The sequence below is a fragment of the Diadema antillarum genome, unplaced genomic scaffold (genome assembly GCF_040938485.1).
Source record: "Diadema antillarum isolate AM-2024a unplaced genomic scaffold, OU_Dant_1.0 seq00001626_RagTag, whole genome shotgun sequence".
NCBI lineage: Eukaryota > Metazoa > Echinodermata > Echinoidea > Diadematoida > Diadematidae > Diadema > Diadema antillarum.
In genome coordinates this window covers 201,597-221,614 of record NW_027272335.1, presented here as the reverse complement: position 1 = coordinate 221,614, position 20,018 = coordinate 201,597, and the positions used below count along the sequence as shown (strand labels likewise).

General features: G+C 37.9%; 1 protein-coding gene across 1 annotated transcript in view; it reads left to right on the top strand.

Annotated features, from left to right (window-relative positions):
* LOC139711209 (stalled ribosome sensor GCN1-like) overlaps positions 1-17,058 on the top strand; it is a 48,223-nt gene extending 31,165 nt beyond the window's left edge. The window contains exons 36-50 of the mRNA XM_071623128.1: positions 351-566; positions 1,087-1,251; positions 1,744-1,858; positions 3,945-4,084; positions 5,082-5,225; positions 5,696-5,965; positions 6,902-7,015; positions 7,459-7,689; positions 8,143-8,339; positions 8,970-9,084; positions 9,947-10,043; positions 10,817-10,965; positions 11,526-11,630; positions 15,992-16,210; positions 16,936-17,058. Coding sequence (XP_071479229.1) covers positions 351-566; positions 1,087-1,251; positions 1,744-1,858; positions 3,945-4,084; positions 5,082-5,225; positions 5,696-5,965; positions 6,902-7,015; positions 7,459-7,689; positions 8,143-8,339; positions 8,970-9,084; positions 9,947-10,043; positions 10,817-10,965; positions 11,526-11,630; positions 15,992-16,210; positions 16,936-17,058 — 2,400 coding nt within the window. The remainder of the gene's footprint in view (positions 1-350; positions 567-1,086; positions 1,252-1,743; positions 1,859-3,944; positions 4,085-5,081; positions 5,226-5,695; positions 5,966-6,901; positions 7,016-7,458; positions 7,690-8,142; positions 8,340-8,969; positions 9,085-9,946; positions 10,044-10,816; positions 10,966-11,525; positions 11,631-15,991; positions 16,211-16,935) is intronic.
* The last annotated feature ends 2,960 nt before the right edge of the window (positions 17,059-20,018 follow it).

Sequence of the window (20,018 nt, the reverse complement as noted above, 5' to 3'; positions counted from 1 at the left end):
CATTCTGAACCTTGGGTGCAAATATCTACTAATGAAAAGTAGCATTTACCAGAAAAGTTTACTGTTGGAACAGAAGAAAATCATGACCTGATAATCACCTACTGTCATCATAAAAGCTTTCTCTATGGAAATATGAGCATGTATAGATTGTAAGTGGTGGGTTTGAAGGTGGTATTATTATCAGGTATGTCACCAATGATTGCAATGTTTTGCAGATGATAGTGTGTTAAAAGGTGACTTAGATATCAGAGCAAAGTCATGAAACTTTCAGTATATGTGTGATGTCTAATTCGTACAATATTTTATTTGTTGTTTCTTCTTGATTTATGGATGTTTGTTCTTTGTTGCAGGCAATCATCAATGTCCTTGGTGTTGAAAGGCGCAATAGAGTGTTAGCAGGTTTATACATGGGACGATCAGACACAGCTCTCATGGTACGGCAAGCAGCACTCCATGTCTGGAAGGTTGTAGTGGTCAACACTCCACGCACACTGAAAGACATCCTCTCTACTCTCTTCACTCTCCTCCTGGGCTGCCTTGCTAGCACTAGCTATGACAAGAGACAGGTACACAGATGATTCCTTCTCTCCCTTTTTATCTTCTTTCATTTGTAACAAACCTGTTTATAGAGGGAAAAAAGATAGTTATATGGTATACATGGTATATGGTTTGTTCATTAGTTATTATGTATGTAATGTTCACTCTCACCAATGATTGATTCTGTGGTACATATTGAAACATTCACTCATGTTGCAATGAATTTGTCATCAATGAATCAAGAAAGCTGATTTTGTTACAACACACATTTTCTCTAGACACCTACCCAAATAAGCTTGACTAGTCTACAATGCATGAAGTTCTATGCATAATAATTTTTCTAACTATATTTAATATGCTTAATATCTAAGATAAGCTAGTTTCCATTGTTATTCAACAGTACATGGAATAAGATATGGAGATTGAAAAGGAGGAAATTGATATTGATAATTGATAATTGATTAAGTGATTAATTTGAATTATTTCAGCATAATACTGTGTTAGTGGTGTGTAGTCCCAACAGTAAACTGATTTCTGTTCATTGTCTAGGTGGCTGCAAGGACCCTTGGTGATCTGGTGCGCAAACTTGGAGACCGAGTCTTGCCTGAGATGATTCCTGTATTAGAGAAAGGTTTGGATTCAACAGAGAGTGACCAAAGACAAGGAGTGTGTATTGGGCTCAGTGAGATCATCAGCTCCACTAGCAAAGAACAGGTGGGTGTGACTCCTGTCTCTTTCTGCTTCACATGGCCCACACAGTTCGCATGGTCTCTGCAATCACATGATCTGTACAGTTCACATAAAGAGTGTAGTCTTAGCAGTTTTGATTCATTCTCTAGATATGGTCATTGTGTGCACTGTTGGTTACAGGAACAAACTCTCATTGAATTGATTAATTTATTATTTTCTTGTCTACTTTGAGGCGGTAATGGAGATAGAAAAAAAGAAAATATGTTGAGCATATATCTTAAATGAATTTGCATGATAATGTTTTTATATCCAGTATATAGGAAAATTCCTGTAATGCATATCATACACATTTCCACTAATCTTTACGTTGAACATTTTGTAGTGTGTTTCAGTGACAGTGCTATCTTTTTTTACTGTCGATAAAGATCTGCCTTCATGTCACATTCATGCTGTGTCACCAGTGTGAAGAGCTTCTAAAACACTGATACTGTCATCATCTAATGTGTACTGCCTCAGGTTCTGACGTATTGTGGAAGTCTGGTTCTGACTGTGAAGAGGGCGCTATGTGATCCCCTGATTGAGGTCCGTGAAGCAGCAGCCAGAACATTTGACAGTCTTCATAACACCATTGGTGAGAGGCCAACTTTTTTCTACATTGGACTTGAATACATTACTTTGGTGTATTCAAACACTTGAATAGCATGTCTACCATTAATTAGTCTTGGCAGCAATGGACACTGGTCTATTGTTATTCTAGCTGGTACAACAAACTGTCCAAGTCCTATCAACAGATGTAGATAAAAGTTGCCCGTTCTTTGTCTCTGAGTGGCATGGTAAGACAGGAAAAGACACATTTATCTCAAGCAGCCATCAGTAGTGTGATGAACATAGAAAACCAATATGTAAATACACCAATAAAATTATACCTTTGTAAAATGGGTTGAATTGAGAGTTATAGTAGTCAATCTATTGAGTGTGCTGCACCTGTTATGGTAGTCTGATGGATCTAATGAATTTGCTGCACCTGTTATAATAGTCTAATGAATCTAATAAATGTGCTGCACCTGTTATAGTAGTCTAATGAATCCAATGAATGTGCTGCACCTGTTAAAGTAGTCTAATGAATTTAATGAATGTGCTGCACCTGTTATAGTAGTCTGATGGATCTAATAAATGTGCTGCATCTGTTATAGTAGTCTAAAGAATCTAATAAATGTGCTGCACCTGTTAAAGTAGTCTAGTGAATCCAATGAATGTGTTGCACCTGTTATAGTAGTCTAGTGAATCTAATGAATGTGCTGCACCTGTTATAGTAGTCTAGTGAATCTAATGAATTTGCTGCACCTGTTAAAGTAGTCTAATGAATTTAATGAATGTGTTGCACCTGTTATAGTAGTCTAGTGAATTTAATGAATGTGTTGCACCTGTTATAGTAGTCTAGTGAATCTAATGAGTGTGCTGCACCTGTTATAGTAGTCTAGTGAATCTAATGAATGTGTTGCACCTGTTATAGTAGTCTAATGAATCTAATGAATGTTTTGCACCTGTTATAGTAGTCTAGTGAATCTAATGAATGTGCTGCACCTGTTATAGTAGTCTAGTGAATCTAATGAATGTGCTGCACCTGTTATAGTAGTCTAATGAATTTAATGAATGTGTTGCACCTGTTATAGTAGTCTAATGAATTTAATGAATGTGTTGCACCTGTTATAGTAGTCTAATGAATCCAATGAATGTTTTGCACCTGTTATAGTAGTCTAATGAATTTAATGAATGTGTTGCACCTGTTATAGTAGTCTAGTGAATTTAATGAATGTGTTGCACCTGTTATAGTAGTCTAATGAATTTAATGAATGTGTTGCACCTGTTATAGTAGTCTAATGAATTTAATGAATGTGTTGCACCTGTTATAGTAGTCTAATGAATCCAATGAATGTTTTGCACCTGTTATAGTAGTCTAATGAATTTAATGAATGTGTTGCACCTGTTATAGTAGTCTAGTGAATTTAATGAATGTGTTGCACCTGTTATAGTAGTCTAGTGAATCTAATGAGTGTGCTGCACCTGTTATAGTAGTCTAGTGAATCTAATGAATGTGTTGCACCTGTTATAGTAGTCTAATGAATCTAATGAATGTTTTGCACCTGTTATAGTAGTCTAGTGAATCTAATGAATGTGCTGCACCTGTTATAGTAGTCTAATGAATTTAATGAATGTGTTGCACCTGTTATAGTAGTCTAGTGAATCTAATGAGTGTGCTGCACCTGTTATAGTAGTCTAGTGAATCTAATGAATGTGTTGCACCTGTTATAGTAGTCTAATGAATCCAATGAATGTGTTGCACCTGTTATAGTAGTCTAGTGAATCTAATGAATGTGCTGCACCTGTTATAGTAGTCTAATGAATTTAATGAATGTGTTGCACCTGTTATAGTAGTCTAATGAATCTAATGAATGTGCTGCACCTGTTATAGTAGTCTAATGGATCTAATAAATGTGCTGCACCTGTTATAGTAGTCTAATGAATCTAATGAGGGTGCTGCACCTGTTATAGTAGTCTAATGAATCTAATGAATGTGCTGCACCTGTTATAGTAGTCTAATGAATTTAATGAATGTGCTGCATCTGTTATAGTAGTCTAGTGAATCTAATGAATGTGTTGCACCTGTTATAGTAGTCTAATGAATCTAATGAATGTTTTGCACCTGTTTGCTGTAGGCCACAAGTCACTGGAGGACATCTTACCTGACCTACTGGGGAAGCTGAGTGATGAGGAGGTGGGAGAGTTTGCACTGGATGGACTCAAACAAGTCATGGCTGTCAAGAATAGAGTGGTCTTACCATTCCTCATCCCAAAGGTACCATGTCAAGAATAGAGTGGTCTTACCATTCCTCATCCCAAAGGTACCATGTCAAGAATAGAGTGGTCTTACCATTCCTCATCCCAAAGGTACCATGTCAAGAATAGAGTGGTCTTACCATTCCTCATCCCAAAGGTACCATGTCAAGAATAGAGTGGTCTTACCATTCCTCATCCCAAAGGTACCATGTCAAGAATAGAGTGGTCTTACCATTCCTCATCCCAAAGGTACCATGTCAAGAATAGAGTGGTCTTACCATTCCTCATCCCAAAGGTACCATCAGTAGCAGACTCACATTGTGTCAATGAGAAGACTCAGATACTTAGTAGATTGATAATAATGTTATGTTTACTTTCAAAGTTAACAGTTAAGAATAAAATGATAAAATAATCATTCCTTTAGCTGATTGAGGAAGATGAAAGATGAAGAATACCTGTATGATATTCTCATCATTCAAACCATGACAATCATGCAAGGTAATTCATCTGTAATTATATTTTTGCTCAAATCATAGAGTAACAAATTTTCCCTTTGCTTCAAATTTTGACAGAATCCAACATGTAGATAGTTATGCAACAAACATGTCACATTAACATTTATTATCATCACTGCCTGACAGCACTTGAAGTAAATTGGTCAAACATGAGGTGCATTACTAGAGGATCTTACACATCAGTATGCTGCATAGCCCTTGTCCTTTAATGGTCAATTTTTCAGTGTAAAAAGAATCCTGTCCTATCGGCAATATCTCGAGTTTGTACGCAATCTTGCACCTAGAGTACATGTACTTGTACATGCACACTGTATTTTGTTGTTGTTGTTGTTTTAAGTGTGTGTGCTGTTAACAGTGCTTGTCACACAGGTTTGATTGCATCGTACAATTAAGTACAGACAAAAACCTCGTGCAAATTGTATGTAAGAAAGACTTACTGTATGTAAAACATTAATTGTGATGGTTGGTGGAATAAGTGTCATTTAATCTCATTTCTTGCAGCTGATCCAACCTCCAGTGAACACAGGTGTACTAGCCATCCTGTCTGAGGTGGCAGGAGATTCCCTGACTAGACACCTGGCTAAGATCCTCAATGCTCTCATGACAGCAGTAGATGATAGCATAGGGACTGAAGCAGAGCAGGAGGTAGGCTACTCACTTCTTTCTTTTTGGAGATAGTTTAGCGATTTAGGCAACGTGGTGTCAATTCCTCCTCTTCATTAAGTTAATCTACAGTATGGCAAAGGTGAAAGTTGGCGATATTGCATGACTTGTAGGATATAGGAAGTTTTTAAAGACAAAAATGCAAGACTTGACAGAATGAAATGTACTCATCAATAACAATATCACTAATCTAGTAGAATTGTTTTAATGGGTGTAGTGTTCCTTTATATGTCTGATAATGTATAGAGTTATAATTACACACTCATAAAGTACGAATGTATTCCATATTTTACAAGTAAATATAAAATGGTGATTTTCTAAGTTCATCCTCAGTGTACTTTTAATAATGATAGCTTTGTAGAGACAAAACTGCACAAATCATATTAAAGAATGTGATATGTATGTATGTATTTTTTTTTTTTGTACGTATGTGTGAAATTTGTTTGCACCAGGCCTTAGAGCACTGCCAGACAGTGATCCTGTCAGTCCAAGATGCCCAAGGACAGCACACTATCATCAATGAACTCCTTCAGAAACTGAAAGCAGACAAACCTGGTCTCAGGGTAGCAGCAGCAACACTCCTTCATGTCTACTTCAGCAAGACAACAACAAGCTACGTTGATTTTGTGCCTCAGCTTCTGAGGGCTCTCATTCAGTCCTTCAATGATTCCGATGTGACGGTTCTAGAGAGAAGTTGGGAAGCTCTTAATGCTGTCACTAAGGTATGTTGTACCGGCTGAGAATCTCTTACCATAAATAGACACCAACAAACTGTGAATCCCTTACAATTAGTAGACACCAACCAGAAGGAAAATTATCTCTGCCATGATGAACAAACAAAAATAAAGAAAACTTGGCAACAAAACATCAGACATTTAGGTTTGCATTGTACATTTGTATGCTTTTTACTTTCAAAGCCAACATTGATTTTTATTTACTCCTACCCAATATATGTAACAAGTATCTAAAGAGAGCGAGATACTGAGAGTGTGTGTAATATTGTAGACCATATTGATCACTGTATGTTCATGTTAAAAGATGAATGGTATTGTGTTGGAAGACATGCATGCTCTGTAGACAGGTGAGTCCACTCTGTTGATCATAGTTTCTGAAGGTACTCTCTCAATCCCATATTGTTGATCTGGAATATAGTTTTTCTTAGAATTCTAAAAGTAACAAATGAAACAAAGTAGAAGACTTCCAAAAACCAAAAAGGATACTCTATACCACTGGTACATTTCATATGTGCTATATATATATGTGTATATATAATATATATATATATATATATATATATATATATATATATATATATATATATATATATATATATATATATATATATATATATGTATATCATTTAATGATTATTTTCATTGAATAGATGGAGGTATGTAATTTGTGACATTTTGATATGCATTTTGTTGTATCTAAAACTGAAAAATCCTGATCCTGTGATCATCGGGGGTATATGATGTCCTCATCCTAGTTGACCGTGGAAGTTGATATATGAGTGATATGTCAAACAGAACTTAAGAATGCAGTGTCTAGAAAGGCAGTAAGTATAGAGGCAAGTCAGAAAGATCCTCACCACGACATGAGAATGATATATATTAGTGACACCTTCTCACTGGAAACTGTTGTTCATGTGTCTGTAGAGTCTGAGTGCAGCAGAGCAGATGAGTCACATCCGGGCTGTACGGGATGCGGTCCGCTATGCCTCAGAGGACTGCAAGGAAGAAAATCTTCCTGGTTTCTGCCTTCCAAAGAAGGTAAGGCCACTTCCAAGGGAAGGTTGTGTTTTTATGCACTGAAAGTTTTTTTGTTGGTAAGCTGTAGATTTTCTTATTCAAACTGTGTTATTTCTTAATCTGCTAAAAAAAAAATCACATTTCTTGACTAAAGATTGGAGCAAGAAGATTTTGCACCATTAAGTCATAATCTTTTTGCCTATTCTGCTGTTTGTCCTTAGATGAATTACAGTGATTTGATTTTGTACATGAAGAAGTGATTATAAACAGATTTACCGTAGAGGAAAATACTAGTGTATCTCTCAAAGAGACAGCTTCGTATCAGAATGTCTGAATGACATGTGTCTTAACTGATGACCAGGCCTATTGCGATCTGGAATGAGGTTGTATTAGGAATACATTTTAAGTGAGCATTGTCTATACATGACTGCCATACTTCTCTGCCTATCTCACATGGTATGTAGGGCATCACTCCAATCCTACCCTACTTCCGAGAAGGTATCCTGTCCGGGTCACCAGAGGTCAAAGAGCAAGCAGCCCTTGGCTTGGGAGAGGTCATTCGCTTGACCAGCACTGCAGCCCTCAAGCCTCAAGTGGTAGCCATCACTGGACCTCTCATTCGTGTCCTAGGAGACCGATTTACCTGGAATGTCAAAGTGGCCATCCTGAAAACTCTTGGACTTCTCATTGGAAAGGTATGCTAGCTGTCTTGAGCTGTAGGCCTTGTGAGAAGACAGCTCTGTAGTGCTACGTTAGGTGTGTTCAGTGGTGGATGTGTGTGAGAGGAGGAGGACAAGAAGTGGTCCAACCTCAGATTATGATTTAAGTCCCTGGTCAGAAAGTCTGTACAATTAAATCAGCCAATATGTTCATATTCAAATTAATGATTCTTGCATTGAGCTGTTTCTATTGGAATTGATTATCATGGTTACTACATAAACACTGAAAACTAGTAATTGGTGTTTATTTGTGTCAATGAAGGACTATTTGTCAATCAGTTGCAACAATGAGATCTTTTTATAACGTGGGAATAGTGATTACCAGGCTTTCACCGTGTTACCTGCAATGATTTTGTAATGTTGTATGTGTAGTTTTAAAGGGGATTTTAAACTAAAAGCCTTTGTCTATGAACTCTGTGTTTGTATCAGGTTGGGGTCCTCCTGAAAGCCTTCCTGCCTCAGCTACAGACAACATTCATCAGAGGACTGAGTGACCCTAATAGAGCTGTCCGTCTGGAAGCAGCGGCTGCCCTTGGTCAGTTAGTGGTCATCCATGCCAAGGTGGACCCACTCTTCACAGAGCTTCATAATGGTATCAAGAACATGGACAATGACACGGGTGTCAGGTAATATTACCAGCAGGGATTATAGTGATATCAGTGTTTAAGTATTGCTAAGTGACATCAGTACTCATAATGAGTAGTCTTAAACCAAGATTTCTGGTTGTGACTTGCAGATGCTTGCCGTTTTGTTGAGCTTGAAACAAGATATGGTTGTTGGTCTAACTGTTTTGTTGTTTTTTTTCTCCTAGAGTAGCAAAATTTCCCGCAATTACAAAAATTGTATGTCTTGATTATTCTGTTGTCATGAATATGCATTTGTGCAAAGTGGGTGTTGGCTGTTCGGCCCATGTTGGAGCAAGAGGATGGATGAGATGGGGGACGATGAGTTCTCTTGTTACTTTAGTCTGATCTCATAGTGTTACTGATTTGTTTTATTGGCAGAATGTGTGGCATGTTGTGCCACCACTATTTTCCTCCCTTGTGTAATACTTTCCTGTTATAGAATCGCGTCACTCAACTTGCCTTTGTCTATTCATATAGACAGATGCTTCAGGCGTACAATTAGGACTTATGCTTCCATTGATCATTGCCCATGTTGTGATATTCATTCATTATGTATAGAATTGTTTGTATGTAACCACATGACACGCTACAGAGTGCAATGATGGTGACCTTTGACCTTTGCCCTCATAGAGAGACCATGCTGCAGGCTTTGAGGGGGTCAATAGCTGGAGCTGGGGGTAAGATTGGAGACCCCATCAAAAAGACCCTGATGACCACTCTTCTTGGTCAGCTTGCATCCACTGAGGTAGGTCACTCTTGTGCCATGCTGTACATTGACCAATGGTCTATGACCAACGGTCTAATCAAAGGTCACTGTTCTTGTGTCTGACCGTTGTCTCACTGATTCTGCTCCAAATACATCAAAGATGTCATGTCCTCACAAATCCAAGAGAAATGATAAGGAATTATTTTAGATTTCAGAAAATTTTATGAGAGCTGGAAATAATGGAAACAATGCAAAGAGCTCTATTTGTCAATGCTACTTGTAAATAACTTATTAGCTTTCAGGAAGATCCATTTTTCTTGGCTTCAATCTAGCATTCTAAAATTGTTACCAATCTGTCATTGTTTGACTTCCTTGTCAAAATTCTTTCTTTAAAGTAAAATGTCTCTAGTGATGCTGTCATTCACTAGCATGTAATTGTACTGACAGAGAGTGGTTGAACAAAAGATCAAAATTGATTTGATTTTGCTCTAGAGAGAAGGAATGTATTGAGGAAATGTGTCTCTCACAGCATTGATACAGGGTTCAACATGAACAGTGGCCCGGTGGCCCAGGGCCACTAAAAGTTGATGCCAGGCCACCAGATCTCCAAAATGGCTGTCTATTGGTGGCCTGATTGGGCACTTAAGATCCAAAATGGATTGTTATGTTTCCGTTTATGTTGGGCCACTAAAATTTCAGATTTAAAGACTTTATTGGCCCGAATGGGCCACAAAAAAAAGTTAGTGTTAAACCCTGATTTATGTGTAAGAGGCTTATAGGATTTCATGTTTGAATGACATTTTGAAAATCACACCAAACTGACCTTTTTGGGGGGAGACCAGAGAAAATATCTGTTGTCTGCCATGCTGCTACTTTATTTTGACATTTTATTTTGTTTTAGGGAAATATTCGGATTTCATCTGCTGGATGCTTGGGGGCATTGTGTGAATACCTCAGTGATGAAGATCTAGATGAAATTCTCAAGACACGTCTGTTAGGTATGTATCATGTCTTTTGGTCTGTCTCAATTTCTGTATGGAGGTGTGTGAAAGGATGTGTAGTGGACATACTCATTGGATACTGACATACTCATTTCAGAAGAGGATGTTAAACTTTGTACAATGAGTGTCAATTGTTGAAAAAAAAGTTACATTGTAAAAGGTATCAAGTATGATCTACTGCACACAGTCTTTTATGTTACAAGGGATGTTGACTACTTCCAAAGCAAAACTTGGCAGCTTAGCTATTAAAATGGGGAAGGAATTTAGTTTGAGGAATCCTAAACTGATTTGTAGAGTTCATGAGGGGGGAGGGATGGAGAAGCGAATCAACACATGTTTATTTTCATAAAAAAGGAACCATTACTCACTGAAAGATACAACAGGAACTTTTTTTATTTCAGAATCATTACCCTATGAAAGTTACAGCAGAAATTTTACTAAAGATTGCATTTTATTTTTTCAAGTTAACTAGGAATTATCTTGAGAATATGCAGGAACAGTTTATGTAATACTTTCATTTCTCATCATAAGACTAGGATGCAGCCTAGTCTGATTCTGATCACGTACCTGGTGATATTTTCAAGGATAAAATATTAAGCAAATGAAGATGACCGTGTAAGGATTGTACAGAGAGTGATAAAGTCTCTACCCAAAATTCCTTAATTTTACTAGTTAAGGTTAGGACACACCTGAGGGACTTTGGACAACTTAAGCCATTGTTTCACATGGAGTGAAGGAAATCTAATATTTCTCTTCAATTTCTCATACAGTAAATGATCCCAACCAGAACTGGGCTCAGCAGCACAGCTATGCCTTGGCCTTGTCTGTCGCCCTCGCTAGGGCACCAGACAGAATTTTAGCATGCAGCGGGGATGATGCTGTCTTGGAGATTACAACCAAAAACTCAACCAATGACAGGGTGAGATTGCACTGTTCTTCTTATCACAAGATTTGTATTTTGTTGCTGAAAAGCCAAGTGGACACTCTTACAGATAATTCTGTCACTACAAAGAAACATAGATTATCTTTCAGAAGAGATGGAAATTTAACAAGCTGCCTCAGTTGGATAAGGTTTTTCTTTTCAGAGATATGAAGTTAAATATTAAATTTTTCACCGGCCCAACTGAACTATATGGTGTAAGAGGTATTGATATGGTGTATAGTATGTACATGTAGGTCAGTATGAAACAAAAGTACTTATTTTAGCACATATGATAAATCCAAGACATCCTGTTTTGGTAGAGTGGTTACCTGGTATTTCTGCAGACATCAGTTGAGATTAAATTGTGTGTTTAAATTTGCAGCCAGGAAACCATATCAGGTTATAGAATGATATGGTTTGTGTACATTGACAAAAGTTATATTAGACTTTAATGATGCGTTTTGTGTAGATCACCTCGAGTTATATTAGAATTAAATGATATGATTTGTGTAGATCACCCCAAGTTATATTAGAATTAAATGATTTTGTTTGTGTAGATCCCAGTCTGTGTGGCAGGGATCAGAGGGATGGGTTTCTATGGCAAACACTGCATTCTATCAGGGAGAGATGCCCCTCAAGCCCTTGTCATGGCCTTTGTCAAGGTAAGAATTGTTTACTTTTACCTTAAAATCAGATTTCTCTACATTTATGAAGTATTATCACTGTAGGATAATATATGTCATCTGCCTTGTATACCGCGTTTGGTGATATATTCCAATTTCATAGGAAAATAGGTCTGTGAAACAGTTATGATATCAGGTAGTCAACTCTACTCCTTGTGTGACATAGTATTCAAAGAATATAGATGGCAAGATGAATAATTACTTTTTACACTAAAGTAACATGGAAAGACTGATTATTTTAAAGGGAAGGTAAACCCAAAGAGCAATGTGGATTGAGTGAAAGCAGCAACATTAGTAGAACACATCAGTGAAAGTTTGAGGAAAATCGGACAGTCGATGCAAAAGTTACGAATTTTTAAAGTTGGTGTTGGAACCGCTGGATGAGGAGACTACTAGAGGATATGACGTATGAGTGGACAACAATACAAAGAAAATATAAAGGAAATTCAACAAAAATTCACTTTTCTAGAATTATGAAAGAGCAATGGACCAACCTCTTTCAGAAAGCAGGGGGAATAATTGCTACCCTTAACATATGTCAATATGAAGTTGATGGAATTTGTAATTTTCATGAAAAATGGATTTTTGTAGAATTTTCTTTATATTTTCTTGGTATAGACCGATTCAATTTCGATGACCTACAGTGTATTCACCTACCGCCGCTAGCGGCGCTATAACGGTCGCCATAACTGGGGGCCAACGGGGGCTTCCGCGAGCTAGCTACCCAGCGAGTTGCACTTGCAGCTAGCAGCTTAGCGTACCCATCGCGTAGCCGGGCCTGGCCGCTGCGCCGCGGCCGGCGACCGCCGTCGCCGCGCTAATATTGTGATTGTTTACTCACTGTGCAAAAGTCATTCAGCGGCTTTGCCTAAGCTTCTTTTGGACAAATTGAGTGATTCAGACATATTGATCTACTTTGAAAGCTTCAAAGGAAGGATCAGGAAAACACATCGTGCAGTTGTTGGGTGCACAAATAACAGAAAAATGGAAATGGAAGCTGCACGGCAGTGTGTGAAATTCAGACACCGCTGACGCATGATAAATTAAGGCAAAATTAAAGACAATTAAGTGAAATACAACGGTATAAAAATACACAGATTTCGAAACAAACAATGTCTCTATTTAATTAGATTATCACTGCATATTCGTAAAATATGTTGTTCATCTTAGAAGACCAGTTTAGATCAAAGATCAAAAAAATTTTGATAATTCACTGATTTTTTTTTTTAAACAAATCCTTGGTGTCCTACTTGCCAAAGTTAGAATACACTTCCTGGCTAGACGTTATTATTATGACAAACATTTTACAGCCTACACTACAGCTAAATAAATGTTTCAAGATGCGTTAAATTCTTATATTGCACTTCTTCAATGTTCAGCACTGAATTAACCATAAAGGCCTGAATTTGACTTTTGATAAAGTGGTACTTATAAATATTAAACCATGGATGGTGGTAAACATCCGTTTCATAATCATACTAAGAAAGTATGATTTAAAAATTATTTTTGTAGATTATAATGTTAGGCGTTAGCGTGATGTTATGCAAGGTTACTTAGACCTAAAACAGTAGAAGTTTTGGTTGTAGACATCAGGCGACGTAGTCGTATTCGTTACGTAAGTTTAGGCATATACGGCCTAGAAACGCCTAGATTTATATTCCGTTTGGTTTGCTTAGTTAGGCTTGCCTGAAGTTATCGACAACCGTCGTGTAGGGTTCTAAAAGTCAATAGGTCTAGATCTAGTCTGGACTCTTGCCTAGATTTCTAGACAAGATCTAACGTTAGACAGATTGTACCCTGCTGGCCCGACACTCCCGAGTAAAGCCTAGCCTGCCCTAAAAAGGTTAAGTTAACTGATAGCTTACAATTTATTGCGCCATATCTAGCTCAAGATTCTTATTCACTATTTGTATTTAATTATATCAGTTAACTTGTCAACAGCCTAGACTTATTAGCAAGACGTCTGCCTGCGCCTAGCAATAATCCCCCCCCCCCCCCCCCAGCGGTTTTTATTTTCTTCCACAAATGTGAATCTACGGGGCTTACGCGCGAGTACCCAAGTCATCGCCAAAGTCTCAAAGAAATAGTCTACAAACATTCACGGATCGTACCGATATTTACCTTGAAATTCAAGTTTTGGCTACAGCCGTATGTCATCTACCCTGATTCGCTCATAGTCGGTATAAGTTGTTTAATTTTATTCATTTTTAATTAGCTAGCCAAAAAAAAAAAATGTAGACTAGTAGTTGTCACAAAGCCAGATGCGTCGATCGCTGCCAGCGCCAGAGATAGCTAGCTGGCCGGTTGGCGCCGGGTGGTAAAAGCACTGGCTGCCGCTGGCACCCTTGCCACGCACGCAGGGCGCTTGCCGACTCGGCCTGTTTGGCCCCCAGTTATGGCGTCACCTTAAGAGGGCGCACTTCCATGAACAGTCGCTTGAATCGGTCTATTGTTGTCCACTCATACGTCATAACCTCTAGTAGTCTCCTCATCCAGCGGTTCCAACACCAAAACTTCAAAAATTCATAACTTTTGCATCGATTGTCCGATTTTCTTCAAATTTTCACTGATGTGTTCTAATAATGTTGCTGCTTTCACTCAATCCACATTGCTCTTGGGGTTTATCTTCCCTTTAACTATGATTTTTTTCCAGCCTCTTAGTTACACATTACTCCTACAGAGAGCATGATATGCAAACTCTGAATTATTGTCCCCGCCGAACGAGTTCGAGCAGGGGACTATGAAACGGGCTCCGTACGTGTGTGTGTCAGTCTGTCCGTGTGTCCGTCCGTGTGTCCGTCCGTGTGTCCGTGTGTGCGTCCGTGTGTGATCAAAATCTTCAATTTGCTACTTCTCTGTCATTTATGAGCCAATTTTGATTCTGTTTGCTTTATATGATAGCACTACATGGGAGCTTTGAAACTTCTACACAGAATTTCAGTCGTGACCTTTGACCTTGACCTTTGACCTATATTGTACATTTTGCTACAAAATGCTACTCCTTCGCCATTTCTAACCCGATTTCGATTCCGTTTGCTTTATGTGATGGCACTAGGTGAGGGCTTCAAAACTTGTACACAGAATTTTGACCTTTGACTTCTTTGACCTTTGACCTTGATTTTTTTACCTATATTGTACATTTTGCTACAAAATGCTACTCCTTCGCCATTTCTAACCCGATTTCGATTCCGTTTGCTTTATGTGATGGCACTAGGTGAGGGCTTCAAAACTTCTACACAGAATTTTGACCTATGACTTCTTTGACCTTTGACCTTGATTTTTTGACCTATATTGTACATTTTGCTACAAAATGCTACTCCTTCGCCATTTCTAACCCGATTTCGATTCCGTTTGCTTTATGTGATGGCACTAGGTGAGGGCTTCAAAACTTCTACACAGAATGTTGACCTTTGACTTCTTTGACCTTTGACCTTGATTTTTGACCTGTATTGTACATTTTGCTACAAAATGCTACTCCTTCGCCATTTCTAACCTGATTTCGATTCCGTTTGCTTTATGTGATGGCACTGGGTGAGGGCTTCAAAACTTCTACACAGAATTTTGACCTTTGACTTCTTTGACCTTTGACCTTGATTTTTTGACCTAGTGTATATTGTACATTTGGCTACAAAATGCTACTCCTTCGCCATTTCTAACCCGATTTCGATTCCGTTTGCTTTATGTGATGGCACTAGGTGAGGGCTTCAACACTTCTACACAGACTTTTGACCTTTGACTTCTTTGACCTTTGACTTTGATTTTTTGACCTATATTGTACATTTTGTTACAAAATGCTACTCCTTCGCCATTTCTAACCCGATTTCGATTCCGTTTGCTTTATGTGATGGCACTAGGTGAGGGCTTCAAAACTTGTACACAGAATGTTGACCTTTGACTTCTTTGACCTTTGACCTTGATTTTTGACCTATATTGTACATTGGCTACAAAATGCTACTCCTTCACCATTTCTAACCGGATTTCGATTCCGTTTGCTTTATGTGATGGCACTAGGTGAGGGCTTCAAAACTTCTACACAGAATGTTGACCTTTGACTTCTCTGACCTTTGACCTTGATCTTTTGACCTATATAGTACATTTTGATACTAAATGCTACTTCCGGCGGGGACATATTTTACGCACCGCGTAATTTCTACTTTTCCTTGTTGAATCTATGTTGATGATTCCACCCATTGACCTTTGCTAAACGTAATAGCAAGATACAAATTTTTAAAAACCAAATTGATTTTGAAAATGTGATGTAGAGAGTATGATAGATGAGTGGGTACTGTTAACCTGAGCCCCAAAGACTTACTGCCCCTTTGTCTGTACCCATCTACCAGTGCTTGAACCACTCATCAAACGACATCAAGATGACCGCTGCCCAGATGGTCAATCACATCGCTACGACAGTTAACCATCCTCTGGACTCGGCCTTTATTCGGGCACTCATTGTAGTCCTGGTCAGTAACACCAAGGACAAGAACACAGCAGTCCAGGCTGACAGTGAGTGGGCCTTGGTGGCGCTGCTCAAATTACGGCAAGGCGAGGAATTCCTTCAGGTAAAAAAGCAGATGAGTCCGTATGGGATCATTTACATGTAAATAACTTTTTTTTTTTAGTTCCAGTTTGAGACTCATTGCCTCAGAATCATAAATGTTAAGACTAAAAGGCATTTGGTTTCAGCAAGAATCAAGGTTTGGATCTTCATTTTTTTTTTCTTCATCATATGCTTAGCAACAGTGGTACATGTTAATTGATGCACTTAATTTGTACGGAATTAGAATTCAGCATAATATATGTTCAGCATATTGTTTTACAGTATAAAAGAGTTGTAGGGTATTATGTATGTTTTCAAAATATTGTAGCCACATCTCTGTTAGTACCTGTGCATCAGTAAAATGAATTTGTTGGACCTTGGGATATAAAGTAAGTAAATGCATTTTGTGATAGAAATTAATGAATAAAGCCATAATGACTCATGATTATGAAACAAAACCAGTATGACATTCACCTTGTTTAAAACATTTCATGATTTTTGCTCTCTCGGTAACCATGTGATGGATGCTAATGGCTGAAGGCCAGACTACAAGAGGTTTTGTGCCAAGTTTGCAGAATAGGGAAGTAATGAGGGTCCATATTGGGTCTACCTGCTAAGCTAGCCACAGTGTATCATGTTGATGGCTGATTACCCTTCAGCTAAGCTTACCACAGTGTATCATGTTGATGGCTGATTACCCTTCAGGCCAGTTGACCCTCAGTTTCCATGTATTGTTTTCACCCTCAGAATGTCCTCAAATGGCTCGATGTTGTTCCAGCTGCTAACTTGACAGACTGTCTGAAAAGACTGCGTAAGGTGGCTGCACAGAACGCCCCTAGCCTGGAGTTAGATGACACAGTCTTACGCTGAAGAACTTTGTAGGTCGCCGTGGAATGTGCAGATTTGATTTTAAGAAATACATTGTTTCTTGTGTATGATAACTTTCTGAAGATACATAATGGAGACTTTTGTAATTATTGCTAGAGAGATATTTCCTCACAAGTGTTTCTCTGTCATGACAGATGAGTTGTATTGGAATTTCTTCCAGAAGCACAAAATGAAGACATAAAATGTTACTCTAGAGCAGAAATGATGGAATACTTCATGGGATAGAATTCCTTTGCCCTACAGACTGAGTGACACGTTGACAGTCAAAGAGGTCTCATGGGAGATGATGTTTTGGTAATGAGTACAAGGTGCCTCATGAAAACCATCTACAGGGAATATGTGACATAAGGTCAAATACAAAAAGGGTAATAGAAAGAGTACCCTTTTACTATTAAGTGTTATATTACAGGAAAAAAATTATGCTTAATCATCATAAGGACTGTAGGAGTACTAGAATGTTGAATCGATTTGCCCTTCTCATTTGTGCATATGTCTGTAACTCTGCTAAAAGGTATGCACGCACACATATTCACATTACATACATCAAACTTTAACACAGTGCATTCACATGAATCATGAACAAGAACCGTGGCATACAGCTGTACATTAAAGTAGCATGATTTGCACACAAGATTTGTTTGTGGTTACCACTTACACTCAACACCTGTGTACCAAGTTGGAAACTTTCATCAAAACAAGAAAACTTTGGATTAAAGAAATTATTGTCATTGTTCATGTCTTTTTCACTGCTGGTAAGATTTCCTTGTAGTATGCTTGATGTCTATTGGCACTACACACAGATTTCCAGCCATCTACAGTGCTTCAGCTCTTTAATTATTGTGATCAGGGGCTATACCTGTTTGCTTATTGTTCAGCAGGATAAGATATTTGAGGTCAGGTTACTCTGAAATGTCATACCCTATGTATATTGTCTGCTGTATGTTTGACATGCAAGATACGAGAATGATGCATTACAAATTGACATGAACTTTGTTTGCATTATACAATGTCTGGACAAGATTCAAAGCATTGGGATATAACAATGTTAAAAGAAAACCACCAGTCCCATATAGTGTTCTATTGATAGTCTCTCCAAGGATAAATGGCAACTTCCCTTTTTTTTTCATGGCTCATGCAAATGGTTATTTTCTGCTCTACTGCGTAATGCACATTTTTTTTTCTAACTTCTAAGTAATGACTTTTAACTCATCATTATTGCTAGACTGTATTTCTTCTTTCTTTCGAGCAGGAATTTAAGGAATGCATGACTCTGTTTTTCTTTCATTCCACTGTAGTGTGATTTTGACTCTATTTAAGATCACTTGTAAGAACATAAATGTATGGGACAATCTCCTGCATGCATTACTAGGAATGTGGTAAAGACATGCTGATCAAAATTTGCTGACGTTATTTCTGATTTAATGATGAGACGTATGGTTTCTTGACTTAATTGTCTTCTTTACGAGTGATGGAGTCCAAGGGATACACCAAGTTTCATGTCGTGACTTTAGATGACACAAATAATGAGACAAAGATTGTAATTTTGACCTTGGAGATACAGAAAGAGAATGTGGATGCTAGAGTGATTCATATTTACATACATGTACATTGTCTGCTTTTGTCCCTCAAATGTTGGACATGATGTCTTTTTGCTGTTTTTAAATCAGATATATCTGTTGATTTGCTCAATTGACCGTTGGCTCTGTGTTATCAAAGGCTTCTGTTTATTTAAGTGTGGTTTTTTTTTTGTGGTGGGAGGATTGGCTGATACAAGCCTATTATCTTCTATGTTAACCTTAATTTGGAATAAGAAAAAGAAAAGCTTCTTAACCTGTTGAGGACGAGTCGCGAGGATACTCGGGCAGCCGTCCATGGGAAATACGTGTTGTAGCAAAATCAAACCGTGCTCAACGGGTTAACTTACAAGAGCATTAAAGTCAAGCTTTACTTACATGACTAAGTCAGAAATCGGTGTGGATTCCGAGCAGTTTGAATGTAGATTACGCTGGAAGTGTTCTACATTGTGACATTCATCCATGTCAGTTTCAGTTTTGATGTACATCATTATCCAGGTTTGTGGCATTGTCATGGCAATGGATAATGTAACTTATGGAGCTGAATATAGAACATGGGATAAGAAGAAGTTCAACACTTGCATGCATGCACTTCTTGTCTCTATGAGTTTTTGTTTTTCCCTTGTGTAACAACAATTGTATGCCTTGAATGAAGTGGGACTTCAGAGACAATTTTACCTGCTAAAGAGTAACTAAAGAATGTTAGTACCTGTGTACATACATGTCATTTAGGACTTTGTGAGGGTGAGAGGTTTGTGCCAACACTCGACTCACCCTTTATCCTGGCAACAGAGTTCTAATATCAATTAAGACTTGGTACACTAAGTACTGGTGCTATTGTCTAAACATAAAAGAATATCAGTCCATCAGATACCATTCATTGATCACATGCAGAGTGTAAATCATGACACTGGGAATATACTTGTAGACATTTTTTGTGTGTGTGTGCATTTGTTTATTTGACATTTTGATGATTCTTGTCTCTTGATTGTACAATTATTGTACTCTTTGATGTGAAGTCACCTTTCCTTAAGGACCCCATCAGTGGAATAGGCTATTTTTGATTGATGTGATGTGGAGGTAACGGGAAACAACAGACATATATAGACAGTTTTTGATAGCCATCTGTCGGTGACCTGACTTGGTGTCATATGAAAAGGGAAAAGGTCCCATTCTTCAGCTATAGTCCAGCTTTGGTCAATGCATAGCTGAAATGTGAACATGACAGATACATGTCATTTTAGTTTGATGATATAAAAGAAATGTATCCTTTGATTTTAGAAACAGTCTTAAAGAATCTTAAATCAATCGTAGTTATTGTAATTTTGTGAGTAAAGTATGGCTGTATATTATCCATCAAAAGATCAT